Raw genomic sequence first — 21,138 nt, 5'->3', positions numbered from 1 at the left:
TTGGTTCAATATACCCCCTGGGCTGTCCCTATTATAATTTGGCCAGGCTCATGTGAGCATGGAGGAATTCCTAGGTGGGGCTTAGGTACTTAGTTGGATACTTTGACTCAATAAATGTTCTTTGTGTTATTCAGTCCCACCTAATATACATGACAAATCTGATCAGAGTTCCTTTTGTTTGTTCTATAATCTCTTCAAGTATACACCCATATTCTCTTAGGCTTTTCAAGATTACACCTTTTCAGTCTGACCATAATGAAGCAAAGATGGGGTCATGGAAACCCCAAATCACAATTCCTTACACTACTCAACTGCAGCCTGCCCATTCCAGCAAGTTCCATCCTATAAACTCCATTCCTTCAAAGTCCAGCTCTTGAGGGGTTTTCTTTAAAGCCTTCCTTAACTTTATCTCCACCATCCCCCAGGTGAAAATAATCTCTCCCTTTTCAAACTTCTCATTGCTTTGTTCCTAGACTTCTTTACATGTATCATGGTGTGTGTGTGTGTGTGTGTGTGTGTGTGTGTGTGTGTGTGTGTGTGTGTTTGTTTTTTAGGTAAGTCGTTTTTCAGTCACGTCTGACTCTCCATGACCCAATTTGGAGTTTTCTTGGCAAAGATGCTAGAGTGGTTTTCCATTTCCTTCTCCAGCTCATTTTACAAATGAAGAAACTGAGGCAAACAGGGTTAAATGACTTGCTCAGGGTCACATAGCTGGTATCTGAGGCTGCATTTGAATGCAGGAAGATGAATCTCTCTCTCTTCAGGCTTGGCACTCTATCCACTGCAACACCTGGCTGCCCCATATTTATCATACTGTTCCTTTTTCCCCATATGTATCATTTCCTTCCAGTAGACTGAGAATATGATGTGTGTCATAATTTTTTGTATCCATAGAACCTTGAATGTAGTAGGAATTTGAGACATTTTCATTCAATTGAATTAAATAGGTCCTCATCATATAGGCTTCAAATAAGTTATTTCCATAAATCAAATTGTTTAGGAATTAGTATAAATATTATACTGTACTTACATTAGAGAAATCTGAAATGTGCAAATTTTCCCCAGTCTCTATATTCTTCTTTGCTTTCTTTTTAGTACCATAATGCACAAATCTCCTCACTGATGATGACAATAATCCATCAGACCATTCCATATTGCTCAGATCCATTTGGCCATAGAGTTCGCCAAGAGTAATACATTTTGGATTTAAAGTGAAACTCTCTATTTTGCCTTTTTTTCCTGTAACCTAAAGTATACCAATGTTTGCTTTAGAAAAATGAGTATGTAGACAATAGAAGAAGTTATAATTTGCTAATTTCAATTGCAATGAACATTTCTTCAAAAAACAGACAATGTGGACCTTGGGCCCAAGTTCAAAACACAATTCTTCATATAGAGTAGACCCTGTAGTATGCCAGTAGTATACTTGGAAGATAAATTAAAAACCACATGCTTACTAAAACTAGTTAGAGTACATAATATATAATCATTTTGGAAGTTCCCCAAATAATCCTTCACAAGAAAAACCCATGAACAGAAAAAATACATGTAATATATTCTTTTCTAATACAACCTGTCTATGGATAAATATTATCAAAGCAGCCCCTGCATTATAAACTAAAGACAATTAAGAGTCTTAAAATAATCCTCCTAAAATACCTTGTCTTCTTTTCAACAAAGACTTTCCTGGTGGCATATCAATTACATAACACTGACATTAACCCTGTCGTACCACACATCCTTCTCACCTCTAGCACTTTCCAGTAATCTCTAGGCTCCTCTACTATCTTTTCATCATTTGAAGTTGAAGAGATTGCAATATATTTCAAATGGAACAAGTAAACCCACCTGAGATAATGGTATCTTGTAGTCATCTTTCCCAACCTAACAACTTGCAGACACTCTATATAATTCTTTGAGATCAAGAACCTTTCATCATTACTTTTATTTATTAAAAAAGATTTATATAACACTTTGATCCTAATAATGGCCTTGCATGCTAGTTATTACAAGAGTTTTATTCCCATTTTACAGATGAGAAAACTGAGGTTCAGAGATGTAAGTGACTTGCCTAGGGTATATCAGATAGTGTCAGTGGCAGGATTTGAACCCAAATCTCTCTTAACTCCTAATAATACATTCTCCACTACATGGGACTACCTCACCAAACTCAAACATGTATCCTTGATCCAATTTTATCTGCCTTTTGAAACCTTTTATTCAAACAGCAAAAGCCTCCTTCAACTTTATTACCAAACTGTCAATCTTCTCCAGTGTTCTATCTAATAAAACTGAGTTGAATAATTGTTTACTGTCAACTTGGATAAATGAAATTTCCTTCTCACGTACTGAGTCTCCTTCTGGCATTGTCTGTCCAGAAGCTAATTATTCATAAATTCTTTAAAAAAACAACCCAACAACTTCTAAAGTGAGCTAACCAACATAATTTCTGTCCTTTGGGAGGCTGAGAAGAAGATAAAAACATTATAAACAGATAAAAAAGTGATGTCAAAAATAAAAAAGAACATTTATTGAAGGTCAGAGGAAAGCCAACCTACATGGGAAATACATCCCTGAAAAAATGTTATGTAACTATTGAATTAATTATTATGGAAAATTGAGGCATGGGAACCTGAAACCAAATGTGATCATGTTAATTCATTAAAAAGAATGCGTAAAAGGGGCGGCTAGATAGCACAGTGGATAAAGCACCGGCCCTGGATTCAGGAGGACCTGAGTTCAAATCCGGCCTCAGACACTTGGCACTTACTAGCCGTGTGACCCTGGGCAAGTCACTTAACCCCCATTGCCCCGCCAAAAAAAAAAAAAAAAGAATGCATAATGACAAAGTACTATAACAAAATCAATAAATTTATAAAAACATGTACTAAGATTATAGCTTGACATAAATGTATATATACACAACCATAAATATATATGTGTGTGTGTATATATGTGTATATATATATACACATATATATATATATATATGTATGTATGTATATATATTCAATTGTACTTACAAATTCAATGTCTATGATTCACCAATGCATTGAATTACTTGGATTTTTCTTTTGGGACGTACTGGACAGTCAGGCTGAGATTTGAAGAAAGTCATATTCCTATATTCCTATAATGCAGGAGCATCCCTGCAGCTCAGCCTTCCCATCTTTTTAATAAGGTGTTAGTAATACTTCCCTTGCCTCAAATATCTCTGTTGGGTGTCTCAGAGACAGGGAAGGATGTGGGAAGGAGGTATACCAAAGACCAACTTTTTCTAAACACAACAAATTGGAAACTTCTTCCCATGGAAAATGGGGGCATGAGATACAAAGTTCTATGGTTCCCACATACCCCATTGTCCTAAAGTGGTAAGCTTGGAGTTGTATAGCAGGATGAAGGGGCTCCTGAGGGATGTGCTTCTTTCTTCATTTTCTTTATCTACTTGATAAGCCTTTCATCTCTCATCTGTTTCAGGGAGCTAGCACCTGCTTCCAATACATCAGCTCTGAATGAGCTATGGTTAACACTTGTGAGTAGAACCTTATTTTTGGTGATGGCTTACATGGAAGGTTGGGGGCACCATGAAGCAAGGAATGAATACTGACAGGAAGAGAGTCGGCACCTAGGCTGGCCTTCTGTCTCCCCACTTCACCACCATGATCCAGATGATTTTTCCCTCCTCCTATTGGTAAGATTTTTGTTTTGTTTTGTTTTGTTTTTGCAGGGCAATGAGGGTTAAGTGACTTGCCCAGGGTCATATAGCTAATAAGTGTCAAGTGTCTGCCGGTGCTTTATCCACTACACCACCTAGCTGCCCCTATTGGTAAGTTCTTTCCAGAACCTCCATTTTGAGCCCAGACCAGCCACCCTTCTTTCTATGGCCTTTGCCACCATGCCTTCCACTCCACATCCCTTTTCAGTTCTCTTTTATGTGTTATTGTCCCTCTCCAAAATGGATGATCCTTGAGGGCAGGGACTTAATTTTTTCCTATATTAGTTCTTAGCACAGTGTCCAGAATAAAGTAAGTATATAATAAATGTTTCTTAACTTTACTTGATTTTAATTCTCTTCCAAGACACCAGAAAGAATCGATGAATTAGAGAATTTTAGAACTTCAAGGTACCTCCATGGTCTATTTTCTTTCTTTTTTTTCTTCTTCTTTTTTTTTTTTAGTGAGGCAATTGGGGTTAAGTGACTTGCCCAGGGTCACACAGCTAGTAAGTGTTAAGTGTCTGAGGCCAGATTTGACCTCCAGGGCCAGTGCTCTATCCACTGCGCCCCCTAGCTGCCCCTACATGATCATGTATCACAACACCTTCATTTTACAGATGTGGAACAGGAAAACAGGGAATTGTTTAGTTAACTGTGAGCAGCAGCTCTGCTTTGGGAGGAGAGAGGGGAGAAGAGGAGAGGAGAGTCTGCTGAAAATCTAACCGAATTTTAATGGGGGAAGAGAAGAGATAGAAGTGAGATGTCTAAAATACCAAATAGAGGTGAAGCTGGGGAGCTTTTGAATTGAAACATTGGTTATATGACATAAATATATAAAAATATAAATATGCATACATATACATATTACAGATGTAGACATACATACATACACATACACACACACACACACATATATATATATATATATATATATATATATATATATATATAAAATTCAGGATAACTGGGGGGGGAGGCAATTTGATTATATATGAATTAAGGAAGTTGGGCATGCTACACCTTTAAAGGAATCCTATTAAATTATTTCATGTATTGGTTCTCTTACCTGTGGAGTCCCTTCCTGTTTTGCAGATGTAAATGTGCCTAAAGTTGGTAAAACAATTAAAGCTTTTTCTAAAATTTTTCTTACTGTAGTCTTCCCTCCTCCTGTTGGGCCTACTAACATCACACCAATACAAGCCTAAAAAAACCAAATTACAAAGATTAGCTCCTTCTTAAAATGTAAAAGTACCATTTTACTTATATCCCTTCAAAATAATAAATATTTTCTCAATATAAATGCTAATGATTAAAACTAAGTACTTTCTGGGCTTCAATATGCCCTTGGGAAAACACATAAGGGATCACAGTCTCCATCAAATTGTGTATCATCAAAAAATGGTCAAATAGCGATTAACTATGGAAGGGAATAGATTACTATTTAAGTTCCGGACTCTATGCCTATTCCCAGATTCAGTCATACAACAAACACTCATTCAAGTATGTGGTGTATAATGCATTATAAGGGGCTATAGAGAAGATAAAAATATAAATAAGAGAAGTTCCACGCGAAATGAAAAGTCATTTATTAAGCTCTTAACAAGGATTAAGCCCTTGGACCGGGCATTGTGCTAAACACTGATGAAACAAATACAAGCAAGCAACACAGTTACTTCCTTGAGGAGTGTTACATTAAAAAAAATATATAGCATGAGTAACTCCATTTTGCGCTTTATCCACCATTTTGTGAAGTAATTCTCAACGTCACCTGATTTTGGAGAAGTTACAAGATTACCTCTCCTCCCAACTATCACCTAATTTAAGGAAGATTACAAATCTATCCCTCTCTCTCTCATCTTAGTGTCTTTTGACGCCCTCCACCAATAAGAAACTAGGTGTGTCAATCTCTACATCCTGTTTTTCCACTCCCTTCAAGCTGTATATTAATCATGTAGCAAAAAGTAGTTAATGTCCTTGGCTATGGAGAGCTTTGGATCCCATTTGTTTCTAGCTGCCCCTCCCCCTATATTTTTCATGAAGGAGTTATCAATCAACCACTTAAGTTTGAACTAACATTTTACCTAATAGCCTTTAAAAATACCTGAGTTTTGGGGGCAGCTAGGTGGTGCAGTGGATAGAGCACCAGCCCTGGAGTCAGGAGTACCTGAGTTCAAATCCGGCCTCAGACACACTTACTAGCTGTGTGACCCTGGGCAAGTCACTTAACCCCAATTGCCTCACTAAAAAAAAAATACCTGAGTTTTAAGAACCTAGTACAAAGGATTGCTAAAACATAATTCTACATATTTACCTGGACTTGATTATAAAACTCCATAACCTTTTTTTTCTGAGATGGCCAAGGCTGTAAGCTTAGTTGTTCTGTTGCCATGTCTATTGCTTTCTAGAAGAAAAAAGAAAATCAGGTTAAATGAATTTTTAAAAAATTGCTTTATTATCTTAGGTTCTTAACTGAACACCATAAAAAAAATCTCTCTTAACTGCCAGTTACTAGACTTTAAGTTATCTTTGACCAACCACTATTAAAAAGTACCCTTGGATACTTAAAAAAATTCAATTCAATAAGTATTAGGTGCTTACTATATGCAAAGCTTTGTACTGGAAATATAATGGCAGAATGAAAAATGACTCATGATCACAAGGAGCTTACATTCTTCTTTACTAGAATATGGAACATTAAAAAAAATTGCATTTTGCATATGACTATAGTTGTAGCTACTGTTAAGGGAGATTTGCAATCTTGTAACATTGCTTCAACAGAAAAAGACTAACACAATCCAAACAGTGCAAGGAATGTGTTCTAATAAGAGGCCATTGTAGAGTTTATTAAAAAAAAAACTCCAAAAATACTTTACAAGGAAGAGGAGTCTTTAGAGATCATCTGGTCTAACTCCCTCACTTTATATATGAGGAAACTGAAGTCTAGAAGGTTAAGGGGTCTTGCCCAAAGTCACACGTAAGTAAAGAAGAGTCAGGATTTGAACTAAGGTCTTTTGATTCCAAATGTGGTGCTCTGTTAGATCTAGAGGAATCAGATACTAGTCTCTTGACTGCAACACCAGCATATTCCCTCTATACCACTTGATGAGGAAACTAACATAGAAAGAAATTAAATGACTTTCCTAAGTTGGCAAAGCCAGTAGCAGAGTCAGAACTCCTGATTCACAGCTTTTCGTCTTCTCACGATTCGGTTCAGTTCAATAAACATTAATGAACTGTGTACTATGTGGAAGACACTGCTAGGTGACTTCTGACATAGGTGGTCTCAGTGTAAGTCTGATGCCACTGACATCAGAGAGAGAAGAGAAAGATTCAAAAGACAACACAAAAATACAAGCTTGGTTGTTTTTCTTTAAATTTTTTTTCTTTATTTTTAATTAACAAACATTTAGTTTCTCCCTTTACACGTCCTCTTCTCTACCTTCATTACCAATTGGGAAAAAATATCAAACTTTCCTAACAAATATGAATAGTCAAGCAAAATATTTTGGCCATGGCCAATTGTGTATCTTAATCTCCATCCTAAGTCCACCATTTCTCTGTCAGGGAGGAGTAGCATGTTTCTATATTATTATTATTATTATTATTTGCGGGGCAATTGGGGTTGAGTGACTTGCCCAGGGTCACATAGCTAGTAAGTGTTAAGTGTCTGAGGCAGGATTTGAACCCAGGTCCTCCTGAATCCAGGGCCGGTGCTCTATCCACTGTGCCACCTAGCTGCCCCCTTCTATATTGGTTTTTGAGAAACATGGTTGGTTATTGCATCAATCAAGAGTTCTTAAATATTTCAAAGTTCTTAGTCTTTATATTGTAATTATTGTATAATTTTTTCTCCTAGGTTTGCTTATTTCACTCTGCCTCATTTCATATAAACCTTCCCAAGTTTTTCTGAAACTTCTTTTTCCTTTTTTATGGCACCATTTCATTCATGTGATGTGATTTTTTTCATCCATTCACTAACTGAAGTGCAGCTTTTTAGTTTCTAATTCTTTGCCACCATAAAAAAAGAATTACTAAAATATTTTTGTATATATGAGTCTTTTTCATTATTCTTCGATCTCTTTGGGGTGCAGACCTAGTAGTGATATAACTGAGTAAAAAGGCATTTATGTTTTATTGATGAGGGCCTAGTTATGAATTGCTTTTTAGAATGGTTGGACCAATTCCCAGCTCTACCACAGTGAACTAGTGTCTGTGTTTTCCCACAGGCAGTCCAATATTTGTCCTTTTCCTCTTTTGTCATCTTGACCAATCTAATGGTACAAGGTGGAACATAAGAATTGCTTTTGGCATGAATTCTCTAATTATTAATGACATAATTTTTTTCCATAGATTTGTTGATAGCTTGGATTTCTTCCTTTGAAAACTTCCTGTTCATGTCCTTTGACTATCAATAGGGAAAAGGTTCTTATTCTTAGAAATCTGAATCATTTCCTTATATATTTTTTAAATGATACCTTTTATTTGCAAAACTTGTTGCAACAATTCTTCCCAGTTAACTGTTTTCCTTATAATTTGAATAGTATCCATTTTGCTTGTGCAACAATTCTTTGAACTTTTTATATTATCTTGTTATCAATTTTATATTTTATGATACTCTATATTTTATAGGGAAGCTAGGTGGCACAGTAGATAGAGAGCTGGACTTGAAGTCAGGAAGACTCATCTTTGTGAGCTCAATTCTGGCCTCAGACACTTGGAAATTGGAAATTAGCTGTGTTACCCTGGGCAAGTCACTTAACCCTGTGTGTCTCATCTTCCTCATCTGTAAAATGAGCTGGAGGAGGAAATGGCAAAATATTTTGCCAAGAAAACCCCAAATGGTGCCAAGAAGAGTAGGACATGATTGAAAAATAACTGAACAACCACATCCTTTACCATTAAATTGTCCCCAACAATACATTTCAAAGGTAAGTTCAAAGACACAATCTTGTAATATAGTCATTACTGCCCAACTATTTGATATATTTTGTGCCTAGGAATTAATCAGCTAATAGCACAGTCCAAAGCACAATGATTCACTCAGAAATGCACACAATGCAGAGCAACCCAGTTAAAAACACAAAGGAAAACCACCCTGATATCCAACCTGGTAGCTCAAAGCTGTTATCATCTGTCTCAAATAGGTTTTACTTGGTTGTCTTGTTCTTTCTCCTTATGAACATATAGCTCAACCACCATAAAATTATGGCCTGTAAAGGCTGTACTCCCCCCTACAGGCAGTCTCAGTGTAAGTATGATGTACCAGCTCTGAAAAAAGCAGCATAACACAATTCAGCCCAGAAAAAAAGGAAGGATGAGAACCAAGGGAGGAAATAGAGCAGGTAACCAGCATAAGCAATTGCTGCACTAGACCTGAAGACAAAGGGACTGAAACACAGCTGATGCTAGTCCTGGCCCTCAACAGACTACTTAAGGCAAAATAAGGTCAAAATGAGTACATTATTTAGAAATTAAGGGTGATATCCTGGGCAAATTAGAAGAGGAAGGAATAGTTTACCTGTTAGATCTATGGAGAGGGGAAGAATTTATGACCAAAGGTGAGATAGAGAACATTATGAAATACAAAATGGATAATTTTGATTATATTGAATTTAAAATGTTTTGCACAAACATAACCAATGTAATCAATAGTAGAAGGAAAGCAGAAAGCTGGGAAACAATTTTACAGCCAGTGTTTCTGATAAAGGCCTCATTTCTCAAATATATAGAGAACAGAATCAAATATATACAAATACAAGTCATTCCCAAATGAGAAATAGTCAATGGATATGAACAGTCAGTTTTCAGATGAAGAAATTAAAGCTATCTATAGCCATATGAAAAAAATGTTCTCAATCACTATTGATTAGAGAAATGCAAATTAAAACAACTCTGAGGTACCACCTCATACCTATCTAATTGGCTAATCTGACAAAAACAGGTAAATGATACATGTGGGAGAAGATGTGGGAAAATTAGAACACTAATGGCAGAGTTGTGAACTGATCCAAGCATTCTGGAACGCATTTTTGAACTATGCCCAAAGGGAAATAAAATCATGCATACCCATTGACCCAGCGATGCCATTACTGGGTCTATTATCTCAAAGAAATCACAAAAAGGGAAAAGGACCCACACGTACAAAAATAATTTATAGCTGCTCTTTTTGTGGTGGCAAAGAATTGGAAATTGAGGAGATGCCCATCAATTGGGGAACTGCTGAACAAGTTGTGATATATGAATGTAATAGAATATTATTGTTCTGTAAGAAATGATAAGCAGGCAGATTTCAGAAGGGCCTGGAAAGATTTACTTGAACTGATGCTGAGTGAAATGAGTAGAACCAGGAGAACACTGTACACAGTAATAGCAACATTGTGTGATTCTGAACTATGATAGACTTAGTTTTTCTGAGCAGTACAACTATTCAATACAATTCCAAAAGACTCATGCTAGAAAATAATCTCCAATCAGAAAAAGAAGTACTGAGTCTGAATGCAGATTGAAGCATACTATTTTCACTTTTTCGTATGTTTCTTCTTTCTTTTGTTTTTTCCATTTTGTTTTGATTCTTCTTTCACAATATGACTAATGTGGAAATATATTTGACATGATTGTACTGTATAACCTATATCTGATTGCTTGCTGTCTTGAGGAGGAGGGAGGGTAAGAAGGGAGGGAGAAAAATTGGAACTTAAAATCTTACAAAAATGAATGTAGAAAAAACCCTTTATATGTAATTGGAAAAAATTAAATTAAAATACTATTAAAAAGAAAGATTGACTGAACCTTTTAAACATTTTTTCTATTGATTGTCTGTCTTCTAAGAAACTGACAAAAAACAAAGTTGCATCTTTGAATTTATACATACCTCCAAGTTAGGCTGCTTCACATCTGGAACTGCAACTTTGGGGAATATATCTCCCAGAATACTTTCAAAAAGTGGAACATCTTCAGGAAGAAACTTAGGTAAACTAGCTTCTCTCATTGCCCATATAATGACTAGAACTTCTTCACTTTCAGAAAGATCTTCATTGGTGTTCCTTTAATAGTGGTGAGTGGAATGGGAATGGGATGAGAGGGAAGGAGGACATACACGAAAATCCACATTAACTTGGAGCAAACAATTGGATATTCTTTGCTAAGACAAAATATCAGCAACATTATTTCTTAGTGCTTTACACAACACACTATATGTTATACAATATTATACTATGTCTCTTACATTCTACTATACTATTTTCTGTGGTTTTCTAATTCTAAACTGGTGTATACTAAAATGGGATGGTAAAGGCCTTCACATTGAGGTGACTTGACAAGGATTTCACACTGTGAGTACCAAAAGCTAAGTTATTGTTGATAGGCAGCCTAAAAATTGTTTGGGTCTAAACACTTTATGCCTTTTTTTGTGATTTCCACTGCCATTGTAGAGGCTGCCATTGATTGAATTTATTTGTTACATGTCTTTAGGTTCTTTCTATATTATTTTTCAATTTTATTTAGTAATTAATTTTCCCCCAATTACATGGAAAAACAATTTTTGACATCTATTTTTAAAATTTTGAGTTTCAAATTCTCTTGCTCAGATCCAACCATTTTGGAGAGAAATTTGGAACTATGCCCAAAGGGCTGTAGAACTGTGCATAACCCTTTGATCCAGAAATACCACTGCTAGGTTTATATACCAAAGGCATCCCCCAAAAGAAAAAGACCTATATATTTACAAATATTTGTAGCAGCTCATTTTGTGGGGGTTAAGCATTGGAAATTAAATGCCCATCAGTTGGGGAATGGCTAAACAAGCTGTGGTATATGATGGTGATGGAATATTATTGTGCCACGAGAAATGACAAGCAGGATGATTTAAGAAAGGCCTGGAAAAACTTGTATGAACTGATGTATAGTAAAGTGAGCAGACCAGAAGAATGTTGTGCACAGTGACAGCAATATTATTTGCTGAAGAACTGTGATTGAACAACTGCTCTCAGCAATACAATGATCCAAGACAATCCCAAAGGACTAATGATGAAGCATACCATCCACTTCCTAAGAAAGAACTGATATTGACTGAACACAGACTGAAGCACACTATTTTTACTTTCTTTCATTTTTTCTTTTATTTAAGTTTTCTTATACAAAATTACTAATATGGTAATGTTTTACATAATTGCACATGTATAACCTGTATCTGATTGCTTACCACCTCCAGGTGTGGTGAGGGGAGGGAGGGAAGGAAGGATAAAATTTGGAGCTCAAAACTTTGAATAAAATTGTTTTTTTAAAAGTGTTTTTGCTTCTGACTACTCCCTCCCCCAATCTCTCCTCCCTTCTATCACCCACCCCACCCCTTCTTACCTCCCTCCCCTCCTACTTCCCTGCAGGATAAGATATATTTCTATACCTAATTGAGTGTACATGTTATTCCCTCTTTGAGCCAAGTATGGTGAAAGTAAGGCTCACTCATTTCCCTTCACCTCCCCCATCTTCCCCTCCTGTATAAGCTTTTCTTACTTCTTTTATGTGAGTTAATATATCCCATTCCATGTCTTCCTTTCCCTTTCTCTCAGTGCTTTCCTATCTCCCCTTAATTTTATTTTTTAAGATACCATATCTTCACATTCAACTCACACCTGTACCCTCTGTCTATATATATTCCTTCCAACTATCCTAATAAAGAGAAAGTTTTTATGAGTTACAAATATCTTTCCATGTAGGAATGTAAAGTTTAACCTTTTAAAATTTATCCTTTATGATTTCCTTTTCCTTTTTCCTTTTTTATGCTTCTCTTGAGTCTTATATTGGAAAGTCAAATTTTCTATTTAGCTCTGGGCTCTTCAATCAAGAATGCCTGAAAGTCCTCTTTTCACTGAATGCCCATTTCACCCCCTTAAGGATTATACTCAGTTTTGCTGGATGGGTGATTCTTGGTTGTAATCCCAGCTCCTCTGCCCTCCATAATATCATATTCCAAGCTCTCTGATTCTTTAATGTAGAAGCTGTTAAACCTTGTATGATCCTGACAGTGGCTCCATGGTACTTGCATTGTTTCTTTCTGGCTGCTTGTAATATTTTCTCCTTGACCTGGGAGCTCTGGAATTTGGCTATAATATTCCTGCAAGTTTTCAGGGATCTTTTTCAGGAGGTAATCAGCAGATTCTTTCAATTTCTATTCTACCTTCTAGTTTTGGAATATCAGGGCAGTTTTCCTCAAAAATTTCTCAGGAGATGATATCTAGGCTCTTTTTTGATCATGGCTTTCAGGCAATCCAATAATTTTAAAATTCTCTCTCCTGGATCTGTTCTCCAGATAAGTCGTTCTTCCAATGCAATATTTCACAGTGTCTTCTTTTTTCCATTTTTTTTGTTTCATGATTTCTCATAAAATCATTAGCTTTCATTTGCTCAATTCTAATTTTTATTTTATTTTTTATTATCAATTCTAATTTTTAAGGAATTATTTTCTTCAGTGAGATTTTGTACATTCTCCTCCATTTAGCCAAATCTATTTTTAAGGAGTTTTTTTTCTTCAGTGAATTTTTGTGCCTCTTTTATCATTTGGCCAGTTGTTTTTCAAGGCATTCTTCTCCTCATTGGCTTTTTGTACCTTTTTTTTAAACACCATATGGCCTAATCTGTTTTTTAAGGTGTTACTTTCTTCACTATTTTTTCATGTCTCCTTTACCAAGCTGTTCACTCACTTTTCATGATTTTCTTGCATCACTCTAATTTCTCTTCCAATTTTCCCCTTTGCCTCTCTTATTTTATGTTCAAAGTCCTTTTCAAACCCTGTCATGGCCTGAGACCAATTCATATTTTTCTTGAAGACTTTGGATGTAGGTGCTTTGACTTTGTTATATTCTTCTGAATTGTGTTTTGACTTTCCTTATCATCATAAAAACTTTCTATTGTCAGATTTTTTTCTGTTGTTTGCTCATTTTCCCAGCCTATTTCTTGACTTCTAACTCTTTGTTAAAGTAGGGCTCTGCTTCCAGGGTGGAAGGTACACTGTCAAAAGCTTCAGGGGTTTGTTCAGCTGTTTTCAGAGATACTTCTAGGAATTTGTAAGTTTTTAGTTCTTCCAAGGTGTTATGATCTAAGGGGAGGTGTATTTACTTTTCTCCTGGCCTGTGAGCAACCACAAGCCCTCTTTTCTGCCCCGGAACTGTAAGGAGGGTTCATGCTCCACTGCAGCCATAAACCTTTGTGTGCTAGTGTTCTTCCTTGTCCTGGGACTACCACCCAACACTGTGACCTGGATGCAAGTATGGGCAAAGCAACAGAGTCCTGCCTCAGAGCTAGCAAAGAGACGCCTGTAATCTCCTTCTAACCAGTTGTTTGACCCCCTTAATGTCTGTGGCCTAAAAGTTCCAGAAACAGTCAATGCCATTGCTGATTCAGTGGCTCCCAAGGCCTGCTCCTGGTTTGCTGGGGCATGATCTGTGCTGCCATGGCCTGAGCTGCACTCTCACTGGGGTTCAACAGACCACTTCTGCCAAACTTCTAAGCTATTTTTGTCTGTAAAATTATTTTGCCCTATCCTTTTGTGGGTTCTGCTGCTCTATGAATTATTTTATGGCATTATTTAAAGGTATTTGGAGAGGTTTGGGGGAGAGTTCAAGAGAGTCACTGCTTTTCCTCTGCCATCTTGGCCCCACCCCCTCCACATTCTCTTATCCTTTTGATTAATGACTCACTGTAAGGAGGAACAATGGTTACTTATAGTCCAGCCAGTGTCTTGTTATAGACCCCATTGGCAGTCTGTTGAAGGCTATCAGCATGTTTTTAAATGTATAAAATATGTAGGATTTCAAAGGAAACCAAGTATACTGAAATAAGATGTCATCGTTTTTTCCATCTAACTTCACAGCCAGCAGTATCTCTCCATAATTCCCCTGTGAATACGAAGTCAAGAATATCTGCTCCATATCAAGTTTTTTCCATCTGTGATGGAGCTCTAATGGAATTGTGGAGTAGAAGTACACATCTTTTTCTCTTCTTTCCTTCAGGCCCCTAGAATTCCTGTCTCATTCTTCATTGTGCTCTCTCAATCAGCCCAACTTGGGCTTATAGATGGTCATCTCAACTCTTACAAATATTTCTATAATTTAACTTCTAAATAATATTTGACTTACATTCTATACTCCTGTTTCTTTTGACCAGCCATGATTAGCACTGTCTTTATAGCTCTCATACCAAAGTCATAATGATCCTAGTAAAAACAAGATATGAGTTCTTTAAAAAAAGGGACTATTTTTTAATGAATGTCAATTTTTTTTGTCAAATGTGTGTGTGTGTGTGTGTGTGTGAGAGAGAGAGAGAGAGAGAGAGAGAGAGAGAGAGAGAGAGAGAGAGAGAGAGAGAGAGAATGAATACAGGAAACCCTGACTCAGTTCTTGATTTGCTGCCCTCTGCTATCTATTTCTCTTCTACCTAACCCACCCCTAGCTAGTGGCACAGAGGAGTGGGTCTAGACTCAGGAAGACCTGAGCTCAAATTCAACTTCAGACACTTATAATTTGTGTGATCCTGAGCAAGTCATTTAACCTCTATTTGCCTCAGTCTTCTCCTGTAAAATGGGGACAATGATAGCATCCATCTCCCAGGGTTTTTTTGAGGATCAAATGAAATAATAAATATTAAGTGCTTAGCATAATTCCTGGTACATAATAAGTACCATATACATGTTAGCTATCATTATATTATTGTCATCATCATCATTATTACTCTTCATCTGGATACAGCCCCCTTCCAAAAAGAGACAGTCATTAGCTGCTCAGGAGAGGGGTTGAAGTTCATTGGCATTTAACTAATAAAATGTGCAAATACTCTCTCTTTTTGATGAGAAAAATTGGGAACATCATGAACAGAGAGAAAGAGTTTTGGAGAGAAAGGACACCCACCTGTGTGAAGTATTAGGAACAAATACACACAGATTTATCTATTGAAGGGGATATCTAGAACTTATTTCTAATGATTGAGGAGGGTCTTCTCTAATGCAAAAGAAGAGACCATCCTCCTACTTAGGAGACTATAAATTTCTTGAAGCCAAAGACTACTTTTCATTTTGTTTTTGCATCTTCAGAGCACAACATAGAATTATGTACTTCATATATGCTTGGTGCATTAAAATGGATTCATCCCCTTTGTCATCATGGGTTTACGACCATGGAGAAAGTTGATGGCTCTGGGAATATTGGCCCGAATCCAGCTAAAAGCAAAACTCTTGGAGAGTTTTGATTCCCTATGGAGAATGCTTTCTTCACTAGCCAGGTTAGCACCAGGACACTTATCTGTTGGTGGAATTCCCTCTACTCATGGCTCTCTCTTACTTCCTTGGATTCTTAGGCTATGAGACCAAGAGGGACAAGTGGAATAGAAGAATTTGGAATAGTAAGCAGTGTGGATTAATGGAAAGCACACTACTCTGAGAATCAGGATGATCTGGATGTGAGTACTGACACTGATACTTCCTAGCTATTCAACCTTTTGCTTAATTTATGGAAGACTTCCATTAATGCCATGCTGTCATTGCAGGAAGCCTCAATCCCAGACTGAATTCCAAAACAAACTGGGTCAGGTTATGACTTCTCTTTCTCTTATGTACTTTACTTTTCTTTGCTACTAGGTTGGGGTAGTAAAATCATGTTTGACTAGTTACATGTTTGCAACACATGTAACCTGCCCGAAGCTTAATTTCTCCTTATCTGTAAAATGAGACTAATTATATTTGGACTCCATCCCTTGCAAGGCTATTTTGAGGAAAGGCATTTGGTTAAGTTTGAAGAGACACAAATGACTACATTCTACTTGAAGGAAATCTTACTTTTAAAGTTACCTGTATAAGGTTCCCTTTTCTGGACTAGAGAAAATAAGAAAGTATTTAATAAAAAGAACTGTTTATTGTTATCTTTAAAACATAATCTAGTTATCTGAGAAAAGCAATTCATTACCTGGTGTGAAAGTTGCTTGTTAGCTAGTTCATAAAGGTTAATGAGTTTGGCTGACAGTGGTTTTGCATATTTGAAACCTGCTGCAAACAGCATTATTTCAGCAATCAACTGATAGTGGGGTACCATCATCACCACTGGCCGAAACAGAGATTTTAAGTTATCTGGGAGTTCCACACGTCCTTTGTATCTTAAAAACAGGGGAAAATACTTCTTAGTCTTTAATTTTTTTCAAACAATTTTTTTCTTCAAATATAAGAATGATATTTTTACAACTGGTGCTAAATTGTACATTATTGTTATTCTTACATGTATCCTGATAATTCTTAGTTTAAATGAATGAAAAGAGAATATTTGTTAAGAGTCCTAAGCTGTAAAGTATGAAACCTAGCCCTTGGTAAAGTTAAGTAAGAAAATGCACATGTAGACAGAACATTTATGCCAATTATGATTTAGCAAATGATGAGATAGATATATGTACACAATTAAATTTTATCTATTTGAGGAAGAACTTTGCTTATAAATGATAATTGTTGTTAGTCTTTGGGGTCTGGCAGTAAAACTAAATTATTTTTGTCTTTTTTGAGAGAAAGACTTGGATTCCAGGTTTGCCTTAGATGCTTACTAACTTGTACAATCAGTCACAAGCAAGTCACCAAGCCTCTCTGTTTCATTATCCATAAAATGGCAGATGATAATCCTTGTGCTATCTCTTACATGATTCTTATAAGGCAGCTAGGTGGTAGAGTGGCTAGAGCACTGGCCCTGAAGTTGGGGGGATCTGGGTTCAAATCTCACCTCACACACTTACTAGCTGTGTGACCCTGGGCAAGTCACTTAACCCCAATTGCCATCCAGGGTTAGCTCCAGTTGTCCTGATACATATCTTGCCAGTGGACCAAGATGGCTCCAGAGGAGAGAGTGAGGTTGGTGACTTTGCACAGCCCTCCCTCACTTAAATCCAAATCACTGCAAGTCATGACATCACCCCAGTGTCATGGTCCTCTTTGAGGATGTAGGACAAACAACAACTACTGATGATTGTGAGGAGAGTGCTTTGTGAACCTGAAAGTATTCTATATCTGAGTTATTATTTTGTTACTCAATCCCTTGTTAATTGGTCTTTGGGCTTCTATGGGCATATGTCTATGAAGATGAATTCCATGAGAGGGAAATTATCTCTTGAGGTTAGTTTCTGGGAACATTTACATGATAGCATAAAACTCATCAAAAAATGAAAAACTTAGTCAACCAATCAGGCTTCTTTGTCAATGATATTGTTTATATGACACTAAAAACTGATTATATTAAAAGAAACGAGTTGACCACTTATTTTTGTATCAATAATAGAGTTGAGGCAGCGAGGTGGCTCAATGGATGGAACGGTGAACCAAGAGTTAGGATCATGTAAATTTGAATCAGGCATTAAGACATTTGCTAGCTTAACCTCTGTCACTTAATCTTTACCTGTTTCAGTTTCCTCAACTGTAAAAAGAGGATAATAAAAGCAATTATTTCCCAGTGTTGTTGTGAAGATAAGATGAGATAACATATGTAAAGCAGTTCATAAACCTTAAAGTGCTATATAAATACTAGGCATTATTATTATATTATTATATCCAAGTTCCTACTACATTGATATGTAGACAGTAAGTACCCAATAAGAGTTAGATGGCTAAATCCAGTTCAACAAATATTTACTGAATATCTATTACTACATATGCTTAGCATCATGACTTCAAGAGGAGCTGACCCCCTTTCCCTCTGTTGGAAGTTAAAATGTGTTTTACGGTGTGTGGCTTCCATTTCACATACATGCACTGTTGTATTTCTTGATCAGAAGGCAGGAGGAATAGGGGTGGGAAAGAGCTGGTGGGAAGGGTAAGAAGGCAGTGCTAGCTAAATGACAAGCATGATTTTGGAAAACTCTCCCAGAGTGCCAAATGAAATTAAGACAAGAGTAGAATTTAATCTTAGACCTACTGAGATTCCCCATGCCTCCTGTAGACTCATTGTAACTTACCCAGGATTCAAGGTGACAAAAATTGCACAGGATAGGTTGATTCGGATATCTTTTCCTTCTAGTAAAAACCTAAGATATATTGCATTAAAAAATAAATAGTAGAAAGAAATGTCATCTATAGGCAAACATGGTTTAACAATACAGGTGAGTGGAGGACAGCTAGGTGGCACAGTGGATAAAGCACCAGCCCTGGATTCAGGAGGACCTGAGTTCAAATCCACCCTCAGACCCTTGACACTTACTAGCTGTGTGACCCTGGGCAAGTCACTTAACCTTCACTGCCCCACCAAAAAATAAAATAAAATAACAGGAAAAACAGTGGCTTTGGTGGCAGAAGGTCCAGTTTGAAATTCTCTCCTGCTAATTATGAATTCTTATCAGTTTTGCTGAGTCCATGGTACCTTGGTGATTTCATCATCTCCCAGGGATTCAAAGACTATTTCTATACAGGTGATTCTCAGATCTATTTGTCTAGCTCATCCTCTATCCTGACCTCCAGGCTCACATTTCCAGCTGCCTACTTGACATCTTAAACTGGATGTCCTATAGACACTTAAAACCAAACATATCCCAAACTGGACTCATCATGAGTATGAAGAAGAAAAGAAGGGTCAGGACAAAGACTTGGGGGACACCTGTAATACTATAGTGGTCTTGACTTGGATGAAGATCCAGTAAAGAAGACAGAGAAGCAATTATCAAACAGGAAGGAGGAGAGAGAGCAGTATCATGAAAACCTAGAGAAGAAAGCATCACGTAGTGTCAAAGGTTTCAGGGAGGTCAAGAAGGAAGAGGAATGAGATGAGGACATGAGATTGAGTGGTTAAGAGATCATTATTAACTTTGTAGGGAGACACTCAGAGAGAGGTAAGAGAGGAGAGAGGCTCAGACGATACCCTCAGTCAAAGTCTTCCTCCAGAGATGTGCCTATCTTCTGCCTGAAGTGCCAGGAATCCTAATTATGGGCCAGACACTTAATACCAAACATGTAGATACTTTTCTTTTGAGGGGATGGATACTGGTTTATTCCTAATATCTGATCAAAACTTCTTGTCAAGTGGGCAGCTAAGTAGTGCAGTGGATAGAGCACCGGCTCTGGATTCAGGAGGACCTAAGTTCATATCTGGCCTCATATACTTGATACTTACTAGCTGTGTTACCTTGGGCAAGTCACTTAACCCCAATTACCCAACAAAAAACAAACAAACAAAAAACAAATAGAAAAACTTCTTGTCAAGGGCAAAGACTTAGTAACTGGAAATTTCAAACTTTGGTACTAATTATTTGTCTTCACACAGAAATTTGCACCGAATTTCTCCTTTTCCATTAGGAAAATCTGGTCACTCTATTTCTAGGTATTATATTTTAAATAGTGATACAATGACCTGATGATCAGGACATTTTATATTAAATCATGTAGCTATATGCAATCCAGTAACATATTTATATAAATTACAAAGGCTATATATTAATTAAGTAAATTAACCAAACAGCTTTTAAGCATCAATGGGAATAGTGTATGCCATATGTAAAATATATACCTGTTAGAACGATTATCCTTAGCTGCCTTAATTGTTTGCATCTGTGAGGCAATCACAGAGAGCACTTCCATATCAATTCGATTGAATTCATCAAAACAACACCATGCTCCTGACTGAACTATTCCAAAGAAAAATTTTCCCATCATCTTAATAAAAGATAGATTATTGAAATTAGTAATGATTGTAACTACTTTTCAATTGTTAAAATGCTTTAAATTATTCATTAGTTAACATATACAATATTCCATCTGATTATATTCATATTGTATTTAAGCTAATAAAACTTAAAATTTCACTAACTTTTGAGATACCCTGTATATTCATATATATAGATATAGAGATGCATGTACATATGTAGTATGTGTATGTATGCATATATGTATATATTTATATTTAAAGTTATGTCACTAGGGCAGGTAGATGGTACAGTGGATAGAGCACTTGGAGTCAGGAGGATGACCTGAGTTCAAATCTGGTATCAGACACTAGCTCTGTGACCCTGGGCAAGTCACTTAACCCCAACTGCCTCCCCCAGCACCCTCCCTTCCTAAAAGGTGTGTCACTGCAGTTTTATTTTTCATTTTTCATTACAGCACATACTTTTCCGTATCCCTGAATAGTATTCATTCTTTCCAAAAACTATAGCATTCTGTCTTAATGTAGACATTCTACTACTGCTGGTCACTTAGGTCCTTCCCAGTTTTTCAATATTACAACTAATACAGCTTAGCACAGTGCTGGCACATAGTAGGTACTTAATATCGATGGATGGATGGATGGATTGACTTTAGTTATCTTTGTACAGATTGACCTCCCCCCCCCCATTTTTAATTATTTCCTTGGAATATCTTTCTAAAAGATAGAATTAGAATTTACTGAGATCTCTTGAAGAAGAGAAGAATTGAATTGCAA

The 21,138-nt window shown here is 36.6% G+C and overlaps 1 protein-coding gene across 1 annotated transcript in view; it reads right to left on the bottom strand.

Annotated features, from left to right (window-relative positions):
- DNAH14 (dynein axonemal heavy chain 14) overlaps nt 1-21,138 on the bottom strand; it is a 362,777-nt gene that overhangs the window by 179,180 nt on the left and 162,459 nt on the right. The window contains 8 exon segments of the mRNA XM_044003178.1: nt 1,031-1,246; nt 4,782-4,916; nt 6,027-6,116; nt 10,587-10,758; nt 14,848-14,924; nt 16,666-16,852; nt 18,686-18,754; nt 20,227-20,372. Coding sequence (XP_043859113.1) covers nt 1,031-1,246; nt 4,782-4,916; nt 6,027-6,116; nt 10,587-10,758; nt 14,848-14,924; nt 16,666-16,852; nt 18,686-18,754; nt 20,227-20,372 — 1,092 coding nt within the window.

This window comes from Dromiciops gliroides, chromosome 4 (assembly GCF_019393635.1).
Source record: "Dromiciops gliroides isolate mDroGli1 chromosome 4, mDroGli1.pri, whole genome shotgun sequence".
NCBI lineage: Eukaryota > Metazoa > Chordata > Mammalia > Microbiotheria > Microbiotheriidae > Dromiciops > Dromiciops gliroides.
This window is presented reverse-complemented; position numbering and strand designations above follow the sequence as displayed.